The 18,602-nt window shown below is 50.9% G+C and overlaps 2 protein-coding genes and 1 long non-coding RNA gene across 5 annotated transcripts in view; 2 read left to right on the plus strand and 1 right to left on the minus strand.

Moving 5' to 3' along the window:
- Window positions 1-4,842: 4,842 nt before the first annotated feature.
- LOC106965630 (uncharacterized) lies at window positions 4,843-7,464 on the plus strand. Of its 2 annotated transcripts, none has more exons than XR_008297515.1 (3): window positions 4,843-5,254; window positions 6,098-6,288; window positions 6,475-7,464. It is a non-coding gene; the product is annotated as an uncharacterized LOC106965630 (long non-coding RNA). The 2 variants fall into 2 exon arrangements; XR_008297516.1 differs by having other exon boundaries at window positions 6,189-6,288.
- A 2,893-nt stretch (window positions 7,465-10,357) lies between these two features.
- Window positions 10,358-11,065, minus strand: LOC128315362 (uncharacterized protein DOCK8-AS1-like). The gene has a single exon (XM_053221827.1). It carries the CDS (start codon window positions 11,063-11,065, stop codon window positions 10,358-10,360), a length of 708 nt encoding a protein of 235 aa, XP_053077802.1.
- DSCAM (DS cell adhesion molecule) overlaps window positions 10,980-18,602 on the plus strand; it is a 693,896-nt gene continuing 686,273 nt past the window's right edge. For both annotated transcript variants that reach the window (XM_053220540.1, XM_053220541.1), the window contains exon 1: window positions 10,980-11,106. In XM_053220540.1, the coding sequence (XP_053076515.1) occupies window positions 11,064-11,106 (43 nt within the window). In that variant the 5' untranslated portion in view covers window positions 10,980-11,063. The remainder of the gene's footprint in view (window positions 11,107-18,602) is intronic.

Genomic DNA, 18,602 nt, shown 5'->3' on the forward strand with positions numbered 1-18,602 from the left:
TTCTTCCGCTTCAAAACATCCTGATGGCGGTATACGGGCTATGAGGTTGCCTCATCTTTTTAATGGCGGCGTAGTATTCCATTGGCTAGCTGTACCGTATCTAACTGGGGCCAGTAGTGGATATAGATTGTTTTCACTTGCAGTTCAATGACTTTCCATCCACTTACCTCTTTGCACGTGTGCGGGGCCGGTCTTTTCTGTGACAGCAAACGGCACGAGAAGAAAAGTCTCTAAGACAACCCCGGGATACAGATCAGTTAGGATTTAATAAGTGACCCTCCTTGCGCTGTTCTCCGAAACGAACCAGAGTGAGCAGAGTTTCCACGTGGTGGGTGTGACGCCGATTGGAAGCGCCGCGAGGGAAGTGGTTGCCGCCCACTTGTGCCCACCATCCCTGTTCGTAACAGGAGCTCAACAAAGTTTGTTGAATGAACAAGGAGATGTTCCAGTTGTGAGTCGTACCCTGAGGTCTTTTGCCTACTTTGGAAAGCATCAGCTGAGGATTGAATGGGTGCCCCTTGTCATGGAGAGCAAAAGCAATCACTAGCTCTGGTAATCAAATATTAATTAATTAATTACTTTTAGAGAGAGAGAGAATTGGGAGAAGGGGCAGAAGGGGAGAGAGAGAGACAGAGACAGAGAATCTGAAGCAGGCTCCATGCTGAGCATCCCGTGTGGGGTTCCATCCCATGACCCTGGGATCATGACCTGAGCCAAAATCAAGAGCCCGATGCTCAACCAACCGAGCCATCTGGGCACTCCCGATATTATTTACTTTTTAATTGCCTCATACCCATTCCTGGAATAATATCCACTACTGTTCCTAGAGAAATAGTAATAAAGAAGCTAAAATACTGAGAGTTGCTCTTCAAAAGTTTGCCTAAAATTTGGTAAAATCCCAACTGGTAGGAAGAAAGATGTCATTGCCCATTTTGTGCACTGCGAGTTCTGCTTAGCTGCTCCCGTGGGCCTCCCTAAACTGAAAGGATCCCGTCCCCGGCCAGTGCACGATGTCACATTTCTGCAAGGCAATGGACGGGAGCCGTGGCACAGAAGGAGAAGCCGAGTTTGCACGGCCGAACTTGGGCACAGTTTCCAAGTGGAAGGTCTCTCCTTTCCAGCTCTGCCCACCACAGAGCTCCACGAACACTCTGCCCTTTCTTCCATAACCACCCCATCTCCCTTCCTTTCCCCTGAGCGCTCACCTGTGCAGGTGCTTGAACCAGGTGAGCCCTGGAGACCGGCCCCCTTTTCTTCTGTCACCTCCTCTGGGTGTTGGCTTCTGACTCCTCCCCTACCCGATGGCTCAGCGTCTGTGGGGCAGTGGGAGAGTGAACATTCCCTAGGGGTTTTTGTGAGAGACAGTCGGAATGAGCTCTCCCCCAACACATTTTCAGTGTAACAAGGCAGGACCAGAAAGGTCAGGAGGGAAGGAGACCAGCAAATGTGGACCTTTAGGGTCAGCACTCCCGCTCTGCATGTGCCCTTTGCATTATGGCGCCCACAGACTGCGTCAGCCTCCCCAGTTGACTTTATTTTATTTCATTATTGCCTTTTAATTTAATATTTTTATTTTTATTAAAAAAATTTTTTTAATGTTTATTCATTTTCGAGAGACAGTGACAAAGCGTGAGTGGGGAAGGGCAGAGAGAGAGAGGGAGACACAGAATCCGGAGCCGGGTCCGGGCTCTGAGCTGTCAGCACAGAGCCGACGCAGGGCTTGAACTCACAATGTGAGATCATGACCTGAGATGAAGTCGGACGCCCAACCGACTGAGCCACCCAGGCACTTGTAATTTTAGATCTTCTTATCAAGAAAATAAAAAGGATCGAACAACCCAGAAAAGGTAATAAACAAGTAAAATATGGATCTACTGTTACGCAGACAACTACTGTTACGTTCATTGCAACCGATTTCACACAAAGAGCTCATGTTATACGTTGTTGTACTGGGTTTTTCTAAATCAACCTCTTCCTTTTTTTCTTTCAATGATTTTCTTGCTTCTTTCTCCCCGTTTCCCATCCTCAGCCCAGTCAGGGAAGAGATGTTTCTATCTGGTGTGCAACATTTTCCCACCTTTACGGAGTTGCCTGCACACACATATGCACTTACACGCGCACACACACACACATATAGGTTTTCTGTTATTGTTTGATTTATGAAATTAGATATTTTATATATTCCTCTGCATCTTTATTTTCTCAATTAAATGTGATGGAAGGGCCCTCACATCACTGATTTTTTTTTTTGACTGTGATGTTCCAAATGTTTGCATGTTCTAAAATTTATTCAGCATCCCTCACTGATGGGCGCTCAGATGATTTTTCTCTTATTCGTTCTTTCTTTTTCTGTCTATTGTCTCAGCAAACAATGCTCAGTGGATAGCATTGTGCAAATAGCTTTAAGTACTGGTTATTTTTTACCTCAATGGGAGAGATTCCCAAGAGTAGGATTGCTAAGTTGAAGGTAAGTGTATTTTTGTTTTGTTTTGTTTTTTTTAAATACATATTGCCAGAATCTGTTAACAATAAAGAAAGCTACAAACACATTGCATCGCCACCAGCAGTATCTGAAAGTGCCTTTTCTCCCTGCACCCCGCCAACATTAGGATTCCACCTGCTTACTTTTGGGTTTTGCGGTGAGAGGCAATGTGTGATTGTTATTTAAATTTCCATTTTGTTGCCTATTTACGCGATTGAGCGTCCCCTCAGATCCGCTGGCTGGTGTTGTCTTCTGTGAATGGTTGTGTTCAAATCCTGTACACGTTTTTCTATTGGCTCGATCGTCTTTTTGTTATCGACTGGTGAGTGTTCAGTCTTCTGTTGCTGTTGGGACGTTAGCTGTCCTGTGTGTGGTGACAGGGCCCCCAAGTCACTCCACCTTTGCCTTCTATGTTGTTTTGCTATATTTTGCTGTTTAATGAATGCTCGCAGTCGACTGTCTTTTACTTTATAGCCTCTGGACTTTCTGTCGTGTTTACAGGTATATCCCTGGCCCCTCGGTCACAAATACGTTTTCCAGGATATTCTACTATCTGAATTGCTTGGTTCAAAAACGTTTCTTTTTCATCTTTCCAACGAGGGGATTTTTTGGTTAGTTTTTCACATGAAGCATTTAAATATGTCTGAAATGAGGGAAGGGTCCAATTTTATCGTATCCCGTTTGACTCCTCTAAAGATGTCCAGTTTTGGTTCCTGTAAACCGAGAGGAGACCTTTGCTTGTCTAGTGCCGTCTGGTGTGCTGGGCTGTGGCTGGGGACACGGGGATCACCCGATGGCCCCGGACTGCCTCCCTGACTGCTGCCGTCAGGGCCGCACTGGGTCGCTGTCAGACAATGCCAAAGTCACAGGCTAACCCCGCGTGTGATTCCTTCTCCACGTCCAGAGCCGGGGCACCACCTGACGGGAGGCCCAAAGCCAGCAGCGTTGAACTTCTCAAGTCTCACCAGGGGGTGGTTTGTAACCCCTGGTTTCGGACTCAGGCCGACTTGCACGGGCTCAGCCGCAAGGGCTCTTGGGCTCCTGCCGGTGGACTCTGTCATGCTCTGCCGTCTCCCCTCCTCCACGGCCAGGTCGCCCTCCTGCACTGAGCCCGGGGCTGCGTGATGCACCCGCTCCCACGGGCCCATGCTTCCCCGTGAAGCGTTCTCTGCTTCTGAGATGCCTCTGATACCAACCTGTTTTGACCTTTTCTTATAATTCAAATCTCTAGATTCGGGAACTCTTCATTTGAAAATTAACTTGTTAGAGTGGCTACCAGCAAGGCACCTGCCTGGTTGGGAGTAAAGAAGGATTTATTTTGATGAAATGTTTACGCAGATTGAGATGAGTTGACGTGTAAGAAGGCTTTCTCCCCCTTCCATCTGGGGTCCCTTCCCATTCTTCTAATCCGCTCTGCCTCCCAGCAGGTGGATGAAATGTAGCGAAGGCCTTGGGGGGTCTTGCCTCATGTGCGGTTTCTCTTGAAACCCCGCTTTTCTTTGTCGTCATTCAGCAGATGTCCACTGAGCCCTTAGTACATGCTGGGCACTGTTGTAGGGGTGCTGACTGCGACAGGGAAGAGAAAGACCAGGCCCCAGCCATCACAGAGGTGGATGTACCTAGGAATAAATACCTATGTGTGTAATTAAATATGGAGGGTAAATACCGCAGGGCAGAATATGCTGCGGTTTGGGGGCTTGTCAGGAAGGCTCTCTGTGGGCAGCCGAGGGAACGGCGTTTATGGACAGGGTGGGGGCGTGTTGGTTGTATTTGAGGAGAGGCCAGGAGCCAACGTCCAGGGTGGGAGTGGGGAGGCAGCAGGAGACCTACCGCACAGAGCAGGGTGGAGGTGGCGGAGTTGGTGGTAGTGGAGGGGCACAGGGCCTGCAGCCATGGTGCGGACTGAGCGAAAGATCAGAAGGCAATGGAGAGATGTGAACGGAGCTTCCCGTGATCTGGTGTGTGTGTGTGTGTGTGTGTGTGTGTGTGTGTAAAAGATCATGCTGGCTGCTTTACAGCGGTGGGTATGATGGTAGAAGGGAACAGGACCATGAAAGGCCTCTGAGAGATGGTGGTGTCCCTGTTTTTGGTCAGCGGCTCCTCTGTCCACACAGGCACCCAGATGGATCCCGGGAGTCAGCTTAGTGTTCTCCCTTTCCCGCACCTCTTCCTCCCTATCCTTCTCATCACTTCCTGCTTTTCCCTCACCACTTCCTCCCTCTCTCTTACCACTTCCCCCCACTCTTCCTCACCAATTCCTCCTTCTCCCTCACATCACTTCCTGCTTCTCTGTCACCACTTCCTTCCTCTCCCTCGCCTTTCCTCCCTGTCCCTCACCACTTCCTGCTTCTCTGTCACCACTTCCTCCCTATCCCTCACCACTTCCTCCCTCCCCCTCAGTACTTCCTGCCTCTCTCACCACTCCCCCCTCCCTCTCACTACTTCCCCCCTTTCTCTGACCACTTCCTCCCTCTCTCCCTCACCCTTCCTCCTCCCTCACCACTTCCTCTCTCTCCATCACCACTTCCTCCTTCTCTCCCTCTCACCACTTCCTCCCTGTCCCTCACCACTTTCTCCTCTCTCTGTCCCCACTTCCTGCCATCTCTTCCCTGTTCTGAGGACACTGATCCTTACCAGACATAGAGGGCTGTCCTTGGATTCAAGCTCTGCCCCTACCTGGATGTTTCTGGACCCTTCTGAGCTGAGGCTCCCCCAGCTGAAGAATGGGAATGACAGTCACGGCACTTATGTCACAGAGCAGAATTGAATTTGGTAAGCATCCACAGCACCGGACATGCCAGCAATGAATAACCACCACGATGATGGTGACGGCAGCTGTCATTGCCATCACTGGTGTTTCCGAGTTGGACGGTCTCACCTTCCTACTGTGTCCCAATATTACAGGATGCAAATGTCTTCGCGCCAGTACCGTGGCTCTCATGGGGTCTCAGTTGTTCTCCATCTGGACTCAGGCTAACTTTCTGACTGTGACCTTCTCAAGTCCCCTGGCCATTCTCTGCCGCGTCCCTAGCAGGGAATGCTTCCAAAGCATAAATCTGATCATAGCACTTCCTGCTTCCCATATGTCAGTGGCTTCCGCTCACCTTCACGATGAAGTCCAAACCCTTCTCGCACCAGTTCCTCTGTTCCTGTCTCGTTTCCTGCACACTGTTCCCAACACACACCCACTAGCTGCATCAATGTGCCACCCCCCAATTACAGAGTTTATTTCATCAAATTATCGTAACTATTATCCGAATCCCCCATTGAGTTGTGAGGTTAGTAGGGACAGTGTCTTAGCCACGATTTTTTTTTAAATGTACAGTCAAGTGTGTAAGTGCACTAATCTTAGGTGTACAGCTTAATGAATTTTTATGTGTGTATGTATCCTTGTGACTTCCACTCAGACACAGAGAACATTTCAAGCAACCCAGAGGCTGCCTAGTGCCCCCTATCTCCCTGCTCCATACTTACTCCTCTCTGAGCTCCCGGGGACAACTCTAGCTGCTGTAACTAGCAGGCATGCTCTGAGTATTTGCGGAAGGTGTCCATGAGCTCAGTGGAGGAAAAAAGGGACGGGCCCCGGACACTCTTGCCCCTCTCTACCCTTTGCAGTTCTCAGACCGGAAGTATAATAGTGCCTGATTTCAATTCAACCAAAGTACCAGCCTCCAGGATCATCAATTTACTCAGCATGTTTCTACAGGTCCGGCCTCAGACAGTAATGACCGTAGGTGGCGGTGCTCGGTGTAACCCCTATCAAACCAGCTCCCATACCTCATTTTGTCAGCTTGACAATCTGTAAGGTAAGAAGAACATATATGCTTATTTTCATTTTCCAAGGGAAGAAATCGAGGCTCCAGAGAGCCTGAAGTCCTTCTCTGGGCACCACGCGGGGGGTCTCTGGTACACACAGCATGAGCAAGGGGTGTGGGGTCCATGGCCATTTCTGTTGGGACACCCTTCCCATGCCTTTTGCTTTTTGATTTCAGGCTTCTTGGGTCCTGTTACGGGGTCAGTTGTGTCTCCTCCAAACCATATACTGAAACCCTAACCCCCGGTATCTCAGAATGCAACCGTATTTAGAAGCAGGGTCGTTACAAGTTGCAGATGTAAGTAAGATGGGCCCATACTGGATTAGGATGAGTCCCTCAATGAGTATGACTGCCGTCCTTGTACAAAGAGCAGAAGAGACACGGTCACGCAGTGGGACGAGGCCACGTGAAGCTATGGGCTGGCGCGAGGCACCTACAAGCCAGACGACGGGGAGGACTGCCTGCCGGCCACCAGAAGCTGGGAGAGGCAGAAAGGATTCCCCTACAGGTGTCAAAGTAGAGCTGTGCCCACACCTTAATTTTGGACTTCCATCCTCCAGGACTGTGAGACCAGACATTTCTGTGGCTCTCAGTCATCCGGTTTGGGCATCCAGAGGACGCTGCTGCAGGCTCACTTTGGGCAACTACTTGCCCCCTTGGTCAGAAAGGAGCGAGCCCTCCCACTGCGGCCACTGCTGACATTTGTAACCCCAAGTGCCTCCTCACCCATCCCATCTATGTGTCACCCCAGCCCCTCCTTTAGAACGTGGCTCAAATGCCACCACTAGAGAGAGATGCTCTTCTCAATCCTGCAAGAGAACATGGAGGAGAAACAGACGATGAAATCAGATGCTGCCGCCGCCCCCCACCCCCACGGCCCTTGTTTCCTATTTAGCATAATTCAAGTGGGCGAAAAGTAGCCTCTGACACTTTTATCAGTCTTGTGCCAGGGGTGGGGACGGGAGGACAATAACTTACAGAATGCTTTCATTTCAGGTCAGAGGTTGATTTTCAGGAGGCCAGGTGTTAACATTAAGTTGGAATACAAAAAGAGAATTCCATTGTTGGGAGAGGTTATGGAGAGGACACAACCTCTGGTAGACTGAGGGCTGGCCCGAGGCTCTTTTCCCCTCCACCTGCCCCGCCCCCCCAAGCACCTTCAAGGATACAACCTGGAGAGAGTAAGGTGCAACTGACACCATCTGGAGGGTACACAGAACTGGATCTCTTCAAGGCCTCTCTATAAACTTTTAGGATTCTGGAAGGCAGGGGGAGATGCGGTTCTATAGGGGAGGGCAAGCCTCCCATGTAAGTTGCCTTGTTTATTGCACCTGCGGGGGGACCCCTGAAGCAGCTGGTCAGTTTCCTCAGCCTCCCCTTGTCAGGCCACGTGCAGGGTGTCACTTTCAAGTTTCACCCTTTAGAACTGGCAGAACTCCTGAGGGGGTTTTGAAATAACACAAGTTAAAACCTAAGTGTATTTGGTCAAGTTCCTGGTGTCTGCTTGATCAGGGTAGAGCACCCCCTTCCCCCTGATTCAATTTTGCGTCTTGACATGTTAATGGAACCTGAAGGCTCAGCTAGATTGCCATTTCCCCCCAAAAGACTTCTCCAAGGGTGAGGGTGAGTATTCTCTTTCTCTTCTGAATTTCCACATAGTGTAACGTGTACATATCTTAGAGCAGGCTTTGCTTGCTCCCTGCATTACAGATCTGCATGCCGCTTCACAGCTGTTTCCTGGGTGTGTACATGTGCCAGGCCTCGGGGACAGCTTCCTAAGCAGGAGACATAACGGCGCCTCCATTCACGGAGCTGACAGTTTTGTGGTATATGTGTGTTTTTATATTGAAATATGTTCTAGAAGTCTTTGTGGGAAGAGCTGCTCTGTTAAGCCTATTCTAGATCACTACTAACCTAGTCAATCTGGGGCAGGTGTGTTAGATAGACCGCCACAGACCCTTCATTGGCCTCCTGGGGGTCAAATCCCAGGCATTTGCACTGGGGTCCTGCCTCCCAGAAGGACGTGCACTTGGGGTTAAATGCTCTGCAGTTGCCATCTTGAAATGTTCATTGCTTTGAACAATTATGTTGATTTGGCATTTATGGCTCCCGTGCTATCCTGCCACCTTCGCAGGAGGGGTTCTTGCCTACCCACTCCCTCACTCCCGTCGTGCCCTGGGTCTTGACCAGGCTCCTCCCCACCCCATCCTGCAGCCAGTGCCATCTGGGTAATGTGAGAAGAGGAGGTCTGGATGCTGTCACCCTCAGTGTGCCTGGTAGGGGCCTTGGGTGGGCACGCGGGGAGTGTTTGGGCTGCGCATGCACATTGCGTGGTATTTTAGGGGAGGGCCTAGCGGGGACTGCCCCTGCACCAGGCTGCCCTTGCCAGGATACATTCCACAGGTGACCTGACCGGGGCCAGACTCTCACCGCCCCTGATCCGGCTACAAGTGCTTCCCGGCTTGCAGACGGAAGCCCCTTGAGAATCTTCTCTCTACTGTGCACCGGGGCAGTGGCCTGTGGGAAAGGCAGGACCCTGCTGGGGGCCCAGTGCATTGGCCCAGTGGAGGGCGGTAGATGGGAGCTCCTGGGGCTGTGCTGAGTCACACGCCCTTGCCGGGGGACCATTCCCAGGCCCGAGGGAGCAAGGCATTAAATAGGAAATAAAAACCGCCAGGGTCGGTTGAGAGAGACTGAGAAACAAAGGGAAAAGTTTCATATTTTAGTCTCTAATAGCGATTCTTTCCCTTTTGAAAAAGGCACTCCCCGTTTTCATTTTGCACGGGATCCCAGCCCCAGCCATAGCCGTGCCATGATTTATTACAGGGACCACACAGGCGCACAACCACACGAGTTAGGAACCTTGGGAATGTTCGTTCTGCACGTGACAATAACCAGGCACAAGCCGCACCTCAGGTAAGTGGCCAAATGGTGCTCTGATGTCTGATCCCAGTGCCTGAGCGCCTGACTGTGAAGGCGGAGAGGAGCCTCACACATGGCCGCTGTGCAGTTAGCATTCTGTGCACTGAATGAATGGGTCGAGGAGCTGGACGTGGGAACAGAAATCACGCCCTCCCCTGCCCTCCCGGACTGCATTGAGGAGAGCCCGGTGAGCCAGCACCCCACGGGTGCAAAGCGGGAGGACACCCGGGGGCCGGGTAGGGCAGGGCTGGGCCTGCGGTCCTGAGTGGGCAGCAGCACGTGACCACCTGCAGCTGCAGAGCAATGGCGAGCGCGCAGCATCACTGGCTCAGCTGGCCCTTCCTCCCACACAGGGCCTGGCCATCTTGTGCCCAACTCTGGTAAAGCACCATTTTGTTTCTGCCTCACCATTTGCTTTTCCTGTTATTTTGCGAGCGGTTGTAGGTGTGCTTATCCCTCCTTTTGCATATGGAGGGAACCATGGGGCCCACTCGTTTCCCATGAGCCCACCCTCCTCCACCCCAGACGCTTCTCCTCCTCAGGCCTGATTGCCCTGTCCCTGAGCATTCTACCTTGGATCCGAAATTGGGGTGCATTCCAGCTTGTTTTGTTTGTTTTTTGCAAAGTGATGAACATGGGTGCATGTCCCTTTTAAGGCTTTTATTTTAATACTGTGACTTCAAGAACCATACAGAACACTCAGGAAATATAATCACACTGGCTTTTCACAGTAACGTGGAAGGGGTTGTAGGTTTGGAATTACTCAAATTACCACCAATTTTAATCAGGCTTTTTGTTTGTTTGTTTGTTTCTTTGCACCATCCAGGGAGCAAAATTAGAATTGCCTGTGTTTGTGTTCTACAATGTATTTGAGATAATTAAAAATTAGCCCGTGAAACCATCGAGATCATTATAGGAGCAGGAAGGATTTGGAGGCGGCCTTTTCCCTCCGGGCAAATGAACTGGACTTTTATGAGAGTAAATACGAAATCTGAATCCGGCTGCACATTTTACTAAAACTGCTAACATCTCACGGTCACCTCTGCCTAGCTGGCAGGCCTCCGGAATAGCCACCCCCGGCCGTGTCTTATTAGCAACCTGCAAGAAAACAACTAAAAATAATCGGCCGTTGAAATGATTATTTAAGCCTCTGAGAAACGCATCCTGATGACTGTGCGTGACTGTGTGGTGGCTGCGCTCTCCTCGCTCCTGCCTCTCCAGTCCGGCTCCACTTCTCCGCGGCTGCTTTAAGACTGCAGAGCGCCCCAGCGGCCAGAGGCAGGGGAGGGGGTCCCCGCTCGCCTCCGCGCCGCTCGCTCGCTCGCTCGCTCCGCGCCCGCCCGCCCGCCTCCCAGGCAGGGAAGGTTAGCGAGGGCTCACTGCGATTCGGGCCGCGGGAGAGGAAAGATGAGCCTGCCCGCCCGCCTGCTGCCTGGATGTGGAGGCTGAGGGCCGGCGCACGGGAGGCCGCTTGCTGCGCAGTCGGGGCGCCGGGTGCCCGGGATGAGCTCACGCCCGCGTCTGCGGCTCCGTCCACCTGCCGACCTGCCGGCGGCCCCCTGAGCTGACGGCGCACCTGGGCTGCAGCCCCGCCGGCCCGCTCTGGCCGCAGCGTTGGGCGCGGCGCCCGGGAGCAGGTGTGCAGGAGCGCAGCGCGCGGCGAGCGCAGCCCTCGCCCCGGAGCCCGGCCGCGCCGCGTGCCCGGGCGGCTCGGCAGCGGCGGCGGCGGCGGCGGCGGCGGGCGGGCGGCGGCCCCCGGGCAGGTGGCGAGCGAGCGGAGCCGGGCGGAGCGCGGGGGGCGAGGCCGGCGCGTCGCTCGCGGGAGGCCGGGGAGCAGCAGGGGCATGTGGATACTGGCTCTCTCCTTGTTCCAGAGCTTCGCGAATGGTGAGCCTTTCGGTTTGTGGTCAGTTTCCTTGCTTGTATTGACCGGAGTGTGGGGGGCATCGGATGCATGGGGGAAGTCTTTCCCTTCTCCTTCCCCCCATCTGTGCTTAAACTGTCATGCGTTTCTTTCTTTCTTTCTTTTTTTTAAATATTTTTATTTCTTTTGGGAGGAGAGGAGGCAATGTAGAGAGGCCGGGGGTGGGGGGGGGGATTGCTCTGTAATCATTTAAAGGAGCTTACCTAGCAAAGTGACAGCTGCGAGCTAACTCCAGGGCTAGATAGCTACCTCATTCAGAATAAACCAGGTTTGGCGAGAGGAGGAGAGAGGGGAGATCGCCACTTTGATACATTACAACCTCAAAGGGACATGACATTCCAAGTGTGGGCAGGTGGGGGGTCAATTAAGAGCGGCTGGCTTCGCATTTAGAGCTTTTTGAGCTTTGAAAACATGTGCTTTAAATCTGCTACAATTCGTCTCCGGCAGCACTGAAGCCTTTAAGAAAGATCTGTCCTTCCTCCCCCCTCCCCCCTCGGTAGTACATATCCCTCACAGTCATTTATGTAAAATTATGCACTCCTCAGCATTACATCATCTGAGCTGTTGACAAATTTTTAAAAACACCTGTATAGTTGCACAAATGACATCAGCGAATATTGTAAAGAGGTCTCTTTCCTCGCGCCCATCAGTGTCACATTTTGAGATGCCTTCTTCCTGGGGATTCGAAAAGCTATTGCTCTTGCCTGAGTCAGACCCAATTAGTAAGTGTGCCTGCACCTCAGTTTGCCTGTCGCTGTGTAAATATGAACTTACATGTATGAATGGCTTCCTCTCACTTGGGAACTAAGGGAAACTGTCCTCATTTGGTATTGCCCGGGAGTAGTTACAGCTTCAATTCCCGTTCCAAATTTTGGAACACAAAGCTGCATCAAATGTATGACTTGCTGACAGTGAAAATTAAACCATTAAGCAGAATCCCCTGCCCAGGAGAGACAGAGGGTGGGGGTGGGGGTGAGGGGGTGGGAAGGAAGAAAGAAATCTCGCCCTTGTGAGAAAATACCAGAAGCCAAGGGGAGGCTCTCAGATTTTCTTGAAAGATGCGCACAGGTGCATTTTCTGTGCCGTCTAGATAGTGTCTAAATCATCCCACTGACAGGCCAGAGGAAACACAAGAAACTTTGTAAAATTAATAACAAAAAAAAAAGGCGACTGAGAACAGGTGGAGAAGAAGGCACTCCTGAAATTAACAGGGAAATGATGCTTTGCTCTCTAATATAACCTACAGCAAAGTGTGCACAACTTTCATTTGGAGGTTTCCCAGCAGGAGAGGATTGCAACAAGTTCTGACATGACCCCATCTTTCCCAGAGGGCACGCTCCCTCTCCTGCAGCCTCCTGGGAATTTACCTTGGGGGAGAGATCTGCTGTAGCTAATGTGTGCTGATGCATCAGGAAAGTCGGCCCTTTATGCTGCTCTGCTAATGTGAACCAGGAGAAGACGTAAAATGCTCACGTACATGTCCCTGTGCCTCAGAGCATTGACGGCCTGTCTCACCTGTCAGGGCGTACCTCTCCGGACTCCTGGAAAAGGCCGGGATCATAGGATGAAATAAGGTTTCCATCCTGTGGGGAAATACGTGTTTCAGGATGACAGACGACTTTGTGCTTCTGAGTGTCAGTCTGTACCTGTTTTACGGTTTTACTGTTAGAGGTGACAAATAGTGTGGAAGAATTTCTGGAACAGTCTCTGATGCAGAGATGCTATACGTGCGTATGACTTTTAAAAAAATCGATCTCCATACTGAAATGATAAGAAAATCATAGTGAGACAATTGTGGAAAACCTCAAATATTCTACAAGGAAAATCTGTGCAAAGAAATGCATGCACATTTTGAGCATTATCCTCTTACACCTTTTTCAGGACCTTTAGGGTTGATTGATGACCACCTTATTGGCTCTGTAATGAATGCAGGTAGATTTCACAATATAAGGATGCATATGCAAATGAATATTGGATGTGGCTGTATTACGTGGTCTGACGCTATCTATCAGAAGGCTGTGGAACTCTTATATAAAAATGGCCCTCTCTTTTTATGACCAAGCATTCAAAAAAAAAAAAAAAAGGCCTGACTGTAGAGCTTTGGGCTCTTTTATTCGGCGGCGGGGGGGGGGGGTAGGAATTAGCTTTAAAGAGTTTCTCGATGAATGATGTTCAACGGATGCTGTGCAAAAAGGGTCATAAAATACATAGTCATGTGAAAATAGAGTAAGAGTCCAAATTGGAATGCTATCTGTTCATAGGACCACATTTCAAAAACGTGAAATTAAATGGTTCCTACCCATCTATCTGAATGAGACTTTAAAAAAAAAAGGATTTTTTTTTTTTTTTTAACAACTATCCTAGTTTGGTCTACCTTAATTTCGAAAAATTCCTGAATGTGTGTGATAAAAGATCTGTGAATTTTAATACCTAAGCTGATTACCACTAGGCCTCAAATAGCAAAATGTCTGACAGGATTTACACAAATATATTTGTAAAGGATTATGCAGTTTGATAGTCTGGGGTGCTAACAACATAAGAACCCCACAGTGCATTTTACCAGTAGACAATAGCGTTTTTCCCGCTGATGTAATGCGGTGCACATGTATTTCTTAGTGAAAGCACGGTTGCTGGAGAGGCTGCAGACGGTATTTTGGGTGAAAAATAAAAGTGAGCGAGCAGTCCCTTCATGGGTTAAATGCTTGAATGAATTACCTCACCTGAGCAGGTGCTGTCATCATGTTTAAAGCAGTCAACTTGCTCTGCAACGTTCTGGAAATACTCACCGGAGACCTTCTGTTACAGTGTGAGGAAACGGGGTCCATATCTGTGCAGACACACGTCCCTGGATGTCTCTTCAGGACAGGATCACACTGCATTGTGCTTGGCCACAATGTCTCTTGGTTTTAACCCCCCAGAGCACATTGTAGTTTAAGATTCCTGTTAAAAGCAGGAGCAGGCCTCTGGATAAGCTGAATAAGGAACCGTGAGCATATTCATTGCATAGAATACATTTTTGCTAGTATCTTTGCATCTCTTTATGTACACACGTGTCCCTGACATCTTTTCCTGAGCCGTGGAATCTTGACCTTTGTGGCTTTGCTGTTTTCACAGAGCTCGTGGAGATTACAGGAGGTGGGTGCTGGGAGAGAGACAGGTGCTCATCAGAACAAAAGTAGGGTGTCAGCCCCTTCCTGCATCACGGGCTCGTCTCAACAGGATATTGCATGCTGCAAACTGGGCATTTTATTTAAATTTAGGAGCAGGCCTTTGTGAGTACAAATGCACCTTGAGACTTTTTAAAATGACTTTTATTTTATTCGGGTAAATGGACGTAAGTAAACAGTGTCGCCAGGTGAATAATTTCAGGGCCTCCTGCCTTCCTCTTCTTCCCCTGTTTTTATTAAGGAGGTTCAAATTCTATCTCAGAATTTCAGAGCTCATCTAAAATTTCTAGGTCTCTTAAGCTGTGTGCCCCTGCCAGATGCCCTCTGTAGGAAAACAAAATGCCATGCAGACCTTTAATAAATGCCAGCCCATCCTTCTCGACTCTCTCCTGGATGCCCCTTTGGTGTGACAGCAGTTCATTGCTGCCCCCGGGGGAATCGGGCCCACTGGGCAGGAAAGGGTTCCATATACAGAGGTGCTGGTAGGGTAAATGATGTTGACCAAAAAAAAAAAAAAAAAAAAAATCCCTAATTCCTGGACCTCCACGTAGCTATCAAAGTATTCTATCATTGATATGTCTGAGATGGGATGCAGTGAGGCTTTCCTGAAGAGACTCCATGCAATGTGCGTTGAAACTCGATGTAAGAGGGCAGAGAGAGAGAGAGAGCGAGCGAGATGGGGAAGGTCATTTTATAAGGAGAGACCTATGAACACAGCAGGAGACTAGAAATTTCTGTTTGACAAATTAAAGAATGGATTTCTCAGTGGATGCATTTACAGAATCGATGGCATCCGAATTTCACAAAATTAGCTGAATTCTCGGGGTGAGATCATGAATGTACCTCATCAATAATGAATAGGCAGTGAAAATGATACATTTAGCGTCAGGTTAGGCAGGGCAGCGGCAGCGTTTGCGTGGTGTGCGTGTGTGCGGGGCGCAGCGGGCAGAGCGCGCAGGGCCCTGGGGCGTTTCTCGTGCAGACCCGCCGCGTCTGTGCATTTTCTCGGCTGCTGCGCGCGGAAGTGCACGCTGGCTCCTGGTGACCGGCTCCCTTGGCAGGCCAGGGAGGGAGAGAGGTGCTGGTACCTGCATGTCAATTGTGTCCCCGCCATAGGACACTAGTGGGCGGCAGACCTCGCAAGACTGCTGCAGCCAGCCTTCCTAGGCAGAGCAGGCAAAACGGCCGCCTCCGAGGAAGCTCTGTCGTGTGTGCGTGGCGATCGGAAGCCCTCCTCCCCGCGGTTTCTCCGGTTCCAGTGCCCAGACCCCCGTGGCACGGTGCACTTGCCCGGGGGCAGTGCGCAGGCTGTGGCGGGGAGGCGGTGTCCGGCCGCGTTTGTTGCCGATTTTTTACAAAGGAAGACCGCGTTCGTTGGTTCGCAGCGCTCTCCTGAAACCTAGAAGGTGCACGGCGAGGAAGGTGCATTTGCATAGCCCCTTCCAAACTGGCGGGGGAGCCCGGCCCAGGCTTGTGTGCGTCTTCTCCTGGAGGTGGCGGCTCCGGGAGCAGCCCCGCGCCTGATTGGCTGACCTTCCAATGTCATTCCAGGAGGCCCTGCTCGCTTCTCCTCCCGCTGCTGGCGACAGGGGTGATGCTGCCGCTCCTCTGCAGTCCGGCTGTCTCACTGCCCTGCCTGTGGGACTCTGCGGCCAGGAACCCCCTCCCCCGCCCCCCCCCCGGCTCCCCCACCCCCACTCCGCGGGCAAATTGGGCAGCACCTGTTCACCTGGACCAGGATTAACTCTTCACCTCCCCTAGAGCCAGGTCGCCCCCGCCCCCCCGATTTGTGTTCTTTCCTTTAATGTTTTGAAAATAGAAAATTCAGAGTTGTGTTTCCCTCCCTGAGTTTATGGGTTAAGATAAGACAGTGGGCATGGAAGATTCCAGCAACCCCACATGTACTTTGTGGGTGCAGCCCACAGGGTGCCTTCTGCAGGTGACACCATCCACGAAGGTGGCAGGAGGGAAGTGCCACGGAGCGGGTAGATTACTGGTTTCCGGTTCAGAAGTCAGACAGCTTCTGGCCAGGATGTTGGGCAGGGCTGGATGCAGAGACCTCCTCCAGATTCGGTCCTTACATTTAACATAGAACCTTGGACGTTCCCTCCACGGTGTCTAGGGCAGCGGATAACTTTATTCCTTTGCTGCTTATGTGGCTAGTGACTGTGTCCTCTCTAGAAGGTGAGACTCACGCCGTGCTCGAGTGTGCCCTTAGACACCCTGTGCTGAGCGTATGCACAGAATGGGTGGAAATAGATGTTGGCTGACTGGAAGGAGGCCCAGATGATGGGCAGAGCCCTCCTCCCCTCCCCTCCTCCCCTCCTCCCCTCCCCTCCTCCCCTCCTCCCCTCCCCCCTCCCCTCCTCCCCTCCTCCCCTCCTCCCCTCCTCCCCTCCTCCCCTCCCCTCCTCCCCTCCTCCCCTCCTCCCCTCCTCCCCTCCTCCCCTCCCCTCCCCCCCTCCCCTCCCCTCCCCCCCTCCCCTCCCCTCCTCCCCTCCTCCCCTCCCCTCCCCCCCTCCCCTCCCCTCCTCCCCTCCCTTCCCTTCCCCTCCTCCCCTCCCCCCTCCCCTCCTCCCCTCCCCCCTCCCCTCCTCTCCTCCTCCCCTTCCCTCCTCTCCTCCTCCCCTTCCCTCCTCCCTTCCTGTCTGCACCCTTCTCTCCTGTCCCCACCTCACCCTTCCTTTGCTCCTTCTGGGCCCCCGTTTCTAAACCATTGTGAGAAAGGTACCTAAGTCACCGTGAGGATTTCTTGGCTCCTGCCATCTCGTTCTGACACACAGACCTGATGGCTGAAGAAGCGTTTATTTGCTAGAAATGCGTCTCGGGCATTTTCTGCTCTTTACTGAAGTGGATTCACATCTGGAGTACACGGTGGGACTCCATCACGGGGTCACTATGGTGATGCAGCTGTTTGAGGTGCTCTTCCTGGTGTGGATTGGGTCAAGTGTCACAGAAAGTAAGGTTACAAACACACCGGCCCCCCTTGTTCTCAAGCGAATGCTGCTAAGTGCACGATTCAGAAACCCTATAGGATGTTTACTGCCCTGTTGCATTCTGAAAGCCCGTCAGAAGCGTCAGATCCACACAGAACTTTCCCTCGGGATTCTTGGGAATTCATTTCTTCATCAAAGGGCCACCCAGGACATCAAAACAAAGCTCAGTGTCTTAGGCCTTAATTGACTTAAAAAAGTCACATTATTATTTTCTTAAGTGTCCCAGTGATTTCGGAGTTTCTCAGCATTATCTCTCTTTTTTTCCTTTCTCATTTTGCAGCAGTTGGTTGCTTCCTCAAAGTAGCATGAAAAGAATACGTTTTATTCATTCTTGAAATTTCAACTTTGTTTAAACGAAAGAATCATGTTGGGTGTCACGGTGTACAATATTTATTATCTTTTGATATCCGGAGATCTGTATTCTGTGTTGATCAGTAATTACAGTATTTAAAAAAAAAGTCATCCAGGTGGACGAATTTTTGGTCTTGAAGCCCCCCTGGATTATGTAAATGTATATCCTAGGTCAGCAGAGGGGAGAGAACGGGGGTCGACAAGATATTTGTTGAGGTAAGAGGAAGGAAGGGTCTCCCGCGCAGCAGAATGACAGAGATTAATAAATCTTGCTCGCATCCCTATTTAAGTTATTTTTACGCAGACAACAGTGAGTAAGATTTAAGAGTGAGCCAGCAGTCCTATTTATAGAAAGCCGTTTTTAAATGCAGTGGTTGAGACAGTGAAAGAAAGCGCTGAAAACGTGAGAGATCACCTCCATACCGAATGCCGGCTTCCTCTAACTTCCCAGCAGGGTGCAGAATTTTTGGAGGAGACCAAAAAAGGCATTCCAGCCCTTGCTGAAGTACTGGGAAACCGCTTCGGATGCTGCAGAATGTTCTAGAAATGCTCTGCGGGTTTAAGACCGTGTCTGATTCGGGGGATGGGGCGGGAGCCAGTGTATATACTGCTTGGAAACTGGGCTTGGGTAGGTCTGGGGGGTGGGTGAGGGGACGATGTGGAGCGGGCTGCATGGCCACAGATACTCATTGGGCGGCGTGCGTCGCCTCTCTTGCAGATGGTCAGCTGCAGAAAGGGAGAGGGTTGGGTCCGCGTGTGTGTTTGTGGCAGAGCAGTTAGTGAGAGAAAGGTTCGGATGTAGGGTCTTGTGATTATCACAGGTTCGTCCATGTTACCTAAGTTCTGGAGATTTAAATTGTGCTGTGCACTCCTCTAAATGGTCAGTTCAGATGGGCTGACCAAGTCACCACCAGCTGATTGACTGGCGTAAATGTCACCGGACAA

Source organism: Acinonyx jubatus, chromosome C2, assembly GCF_027475565.1.
Source record: "Acinonyx jubatus isolate Ajub_Pintada_27869175 chromosome C2, VMU_Ajub_asm_v1.0, whole genome shotgun sequence".
In the NCBI taxonomy this organism is placed as follows: domain Eukaryota; kingdom Metazoa; phylum Chordata; class Mammalia; order Carnivora; family Felidae; genus Acinonyx; species Acinonyx jubatus.

Excerpts from the sequence above, each read along its gene's own strand:
- LOC128315362 (XM_053221827.1), bottom strand. The coding sequence starts at position 11,065 with ATGCCCCTGCTGCTCCCCGGCCTCCCGCGAGCGACGCGCCGGCCTCGC.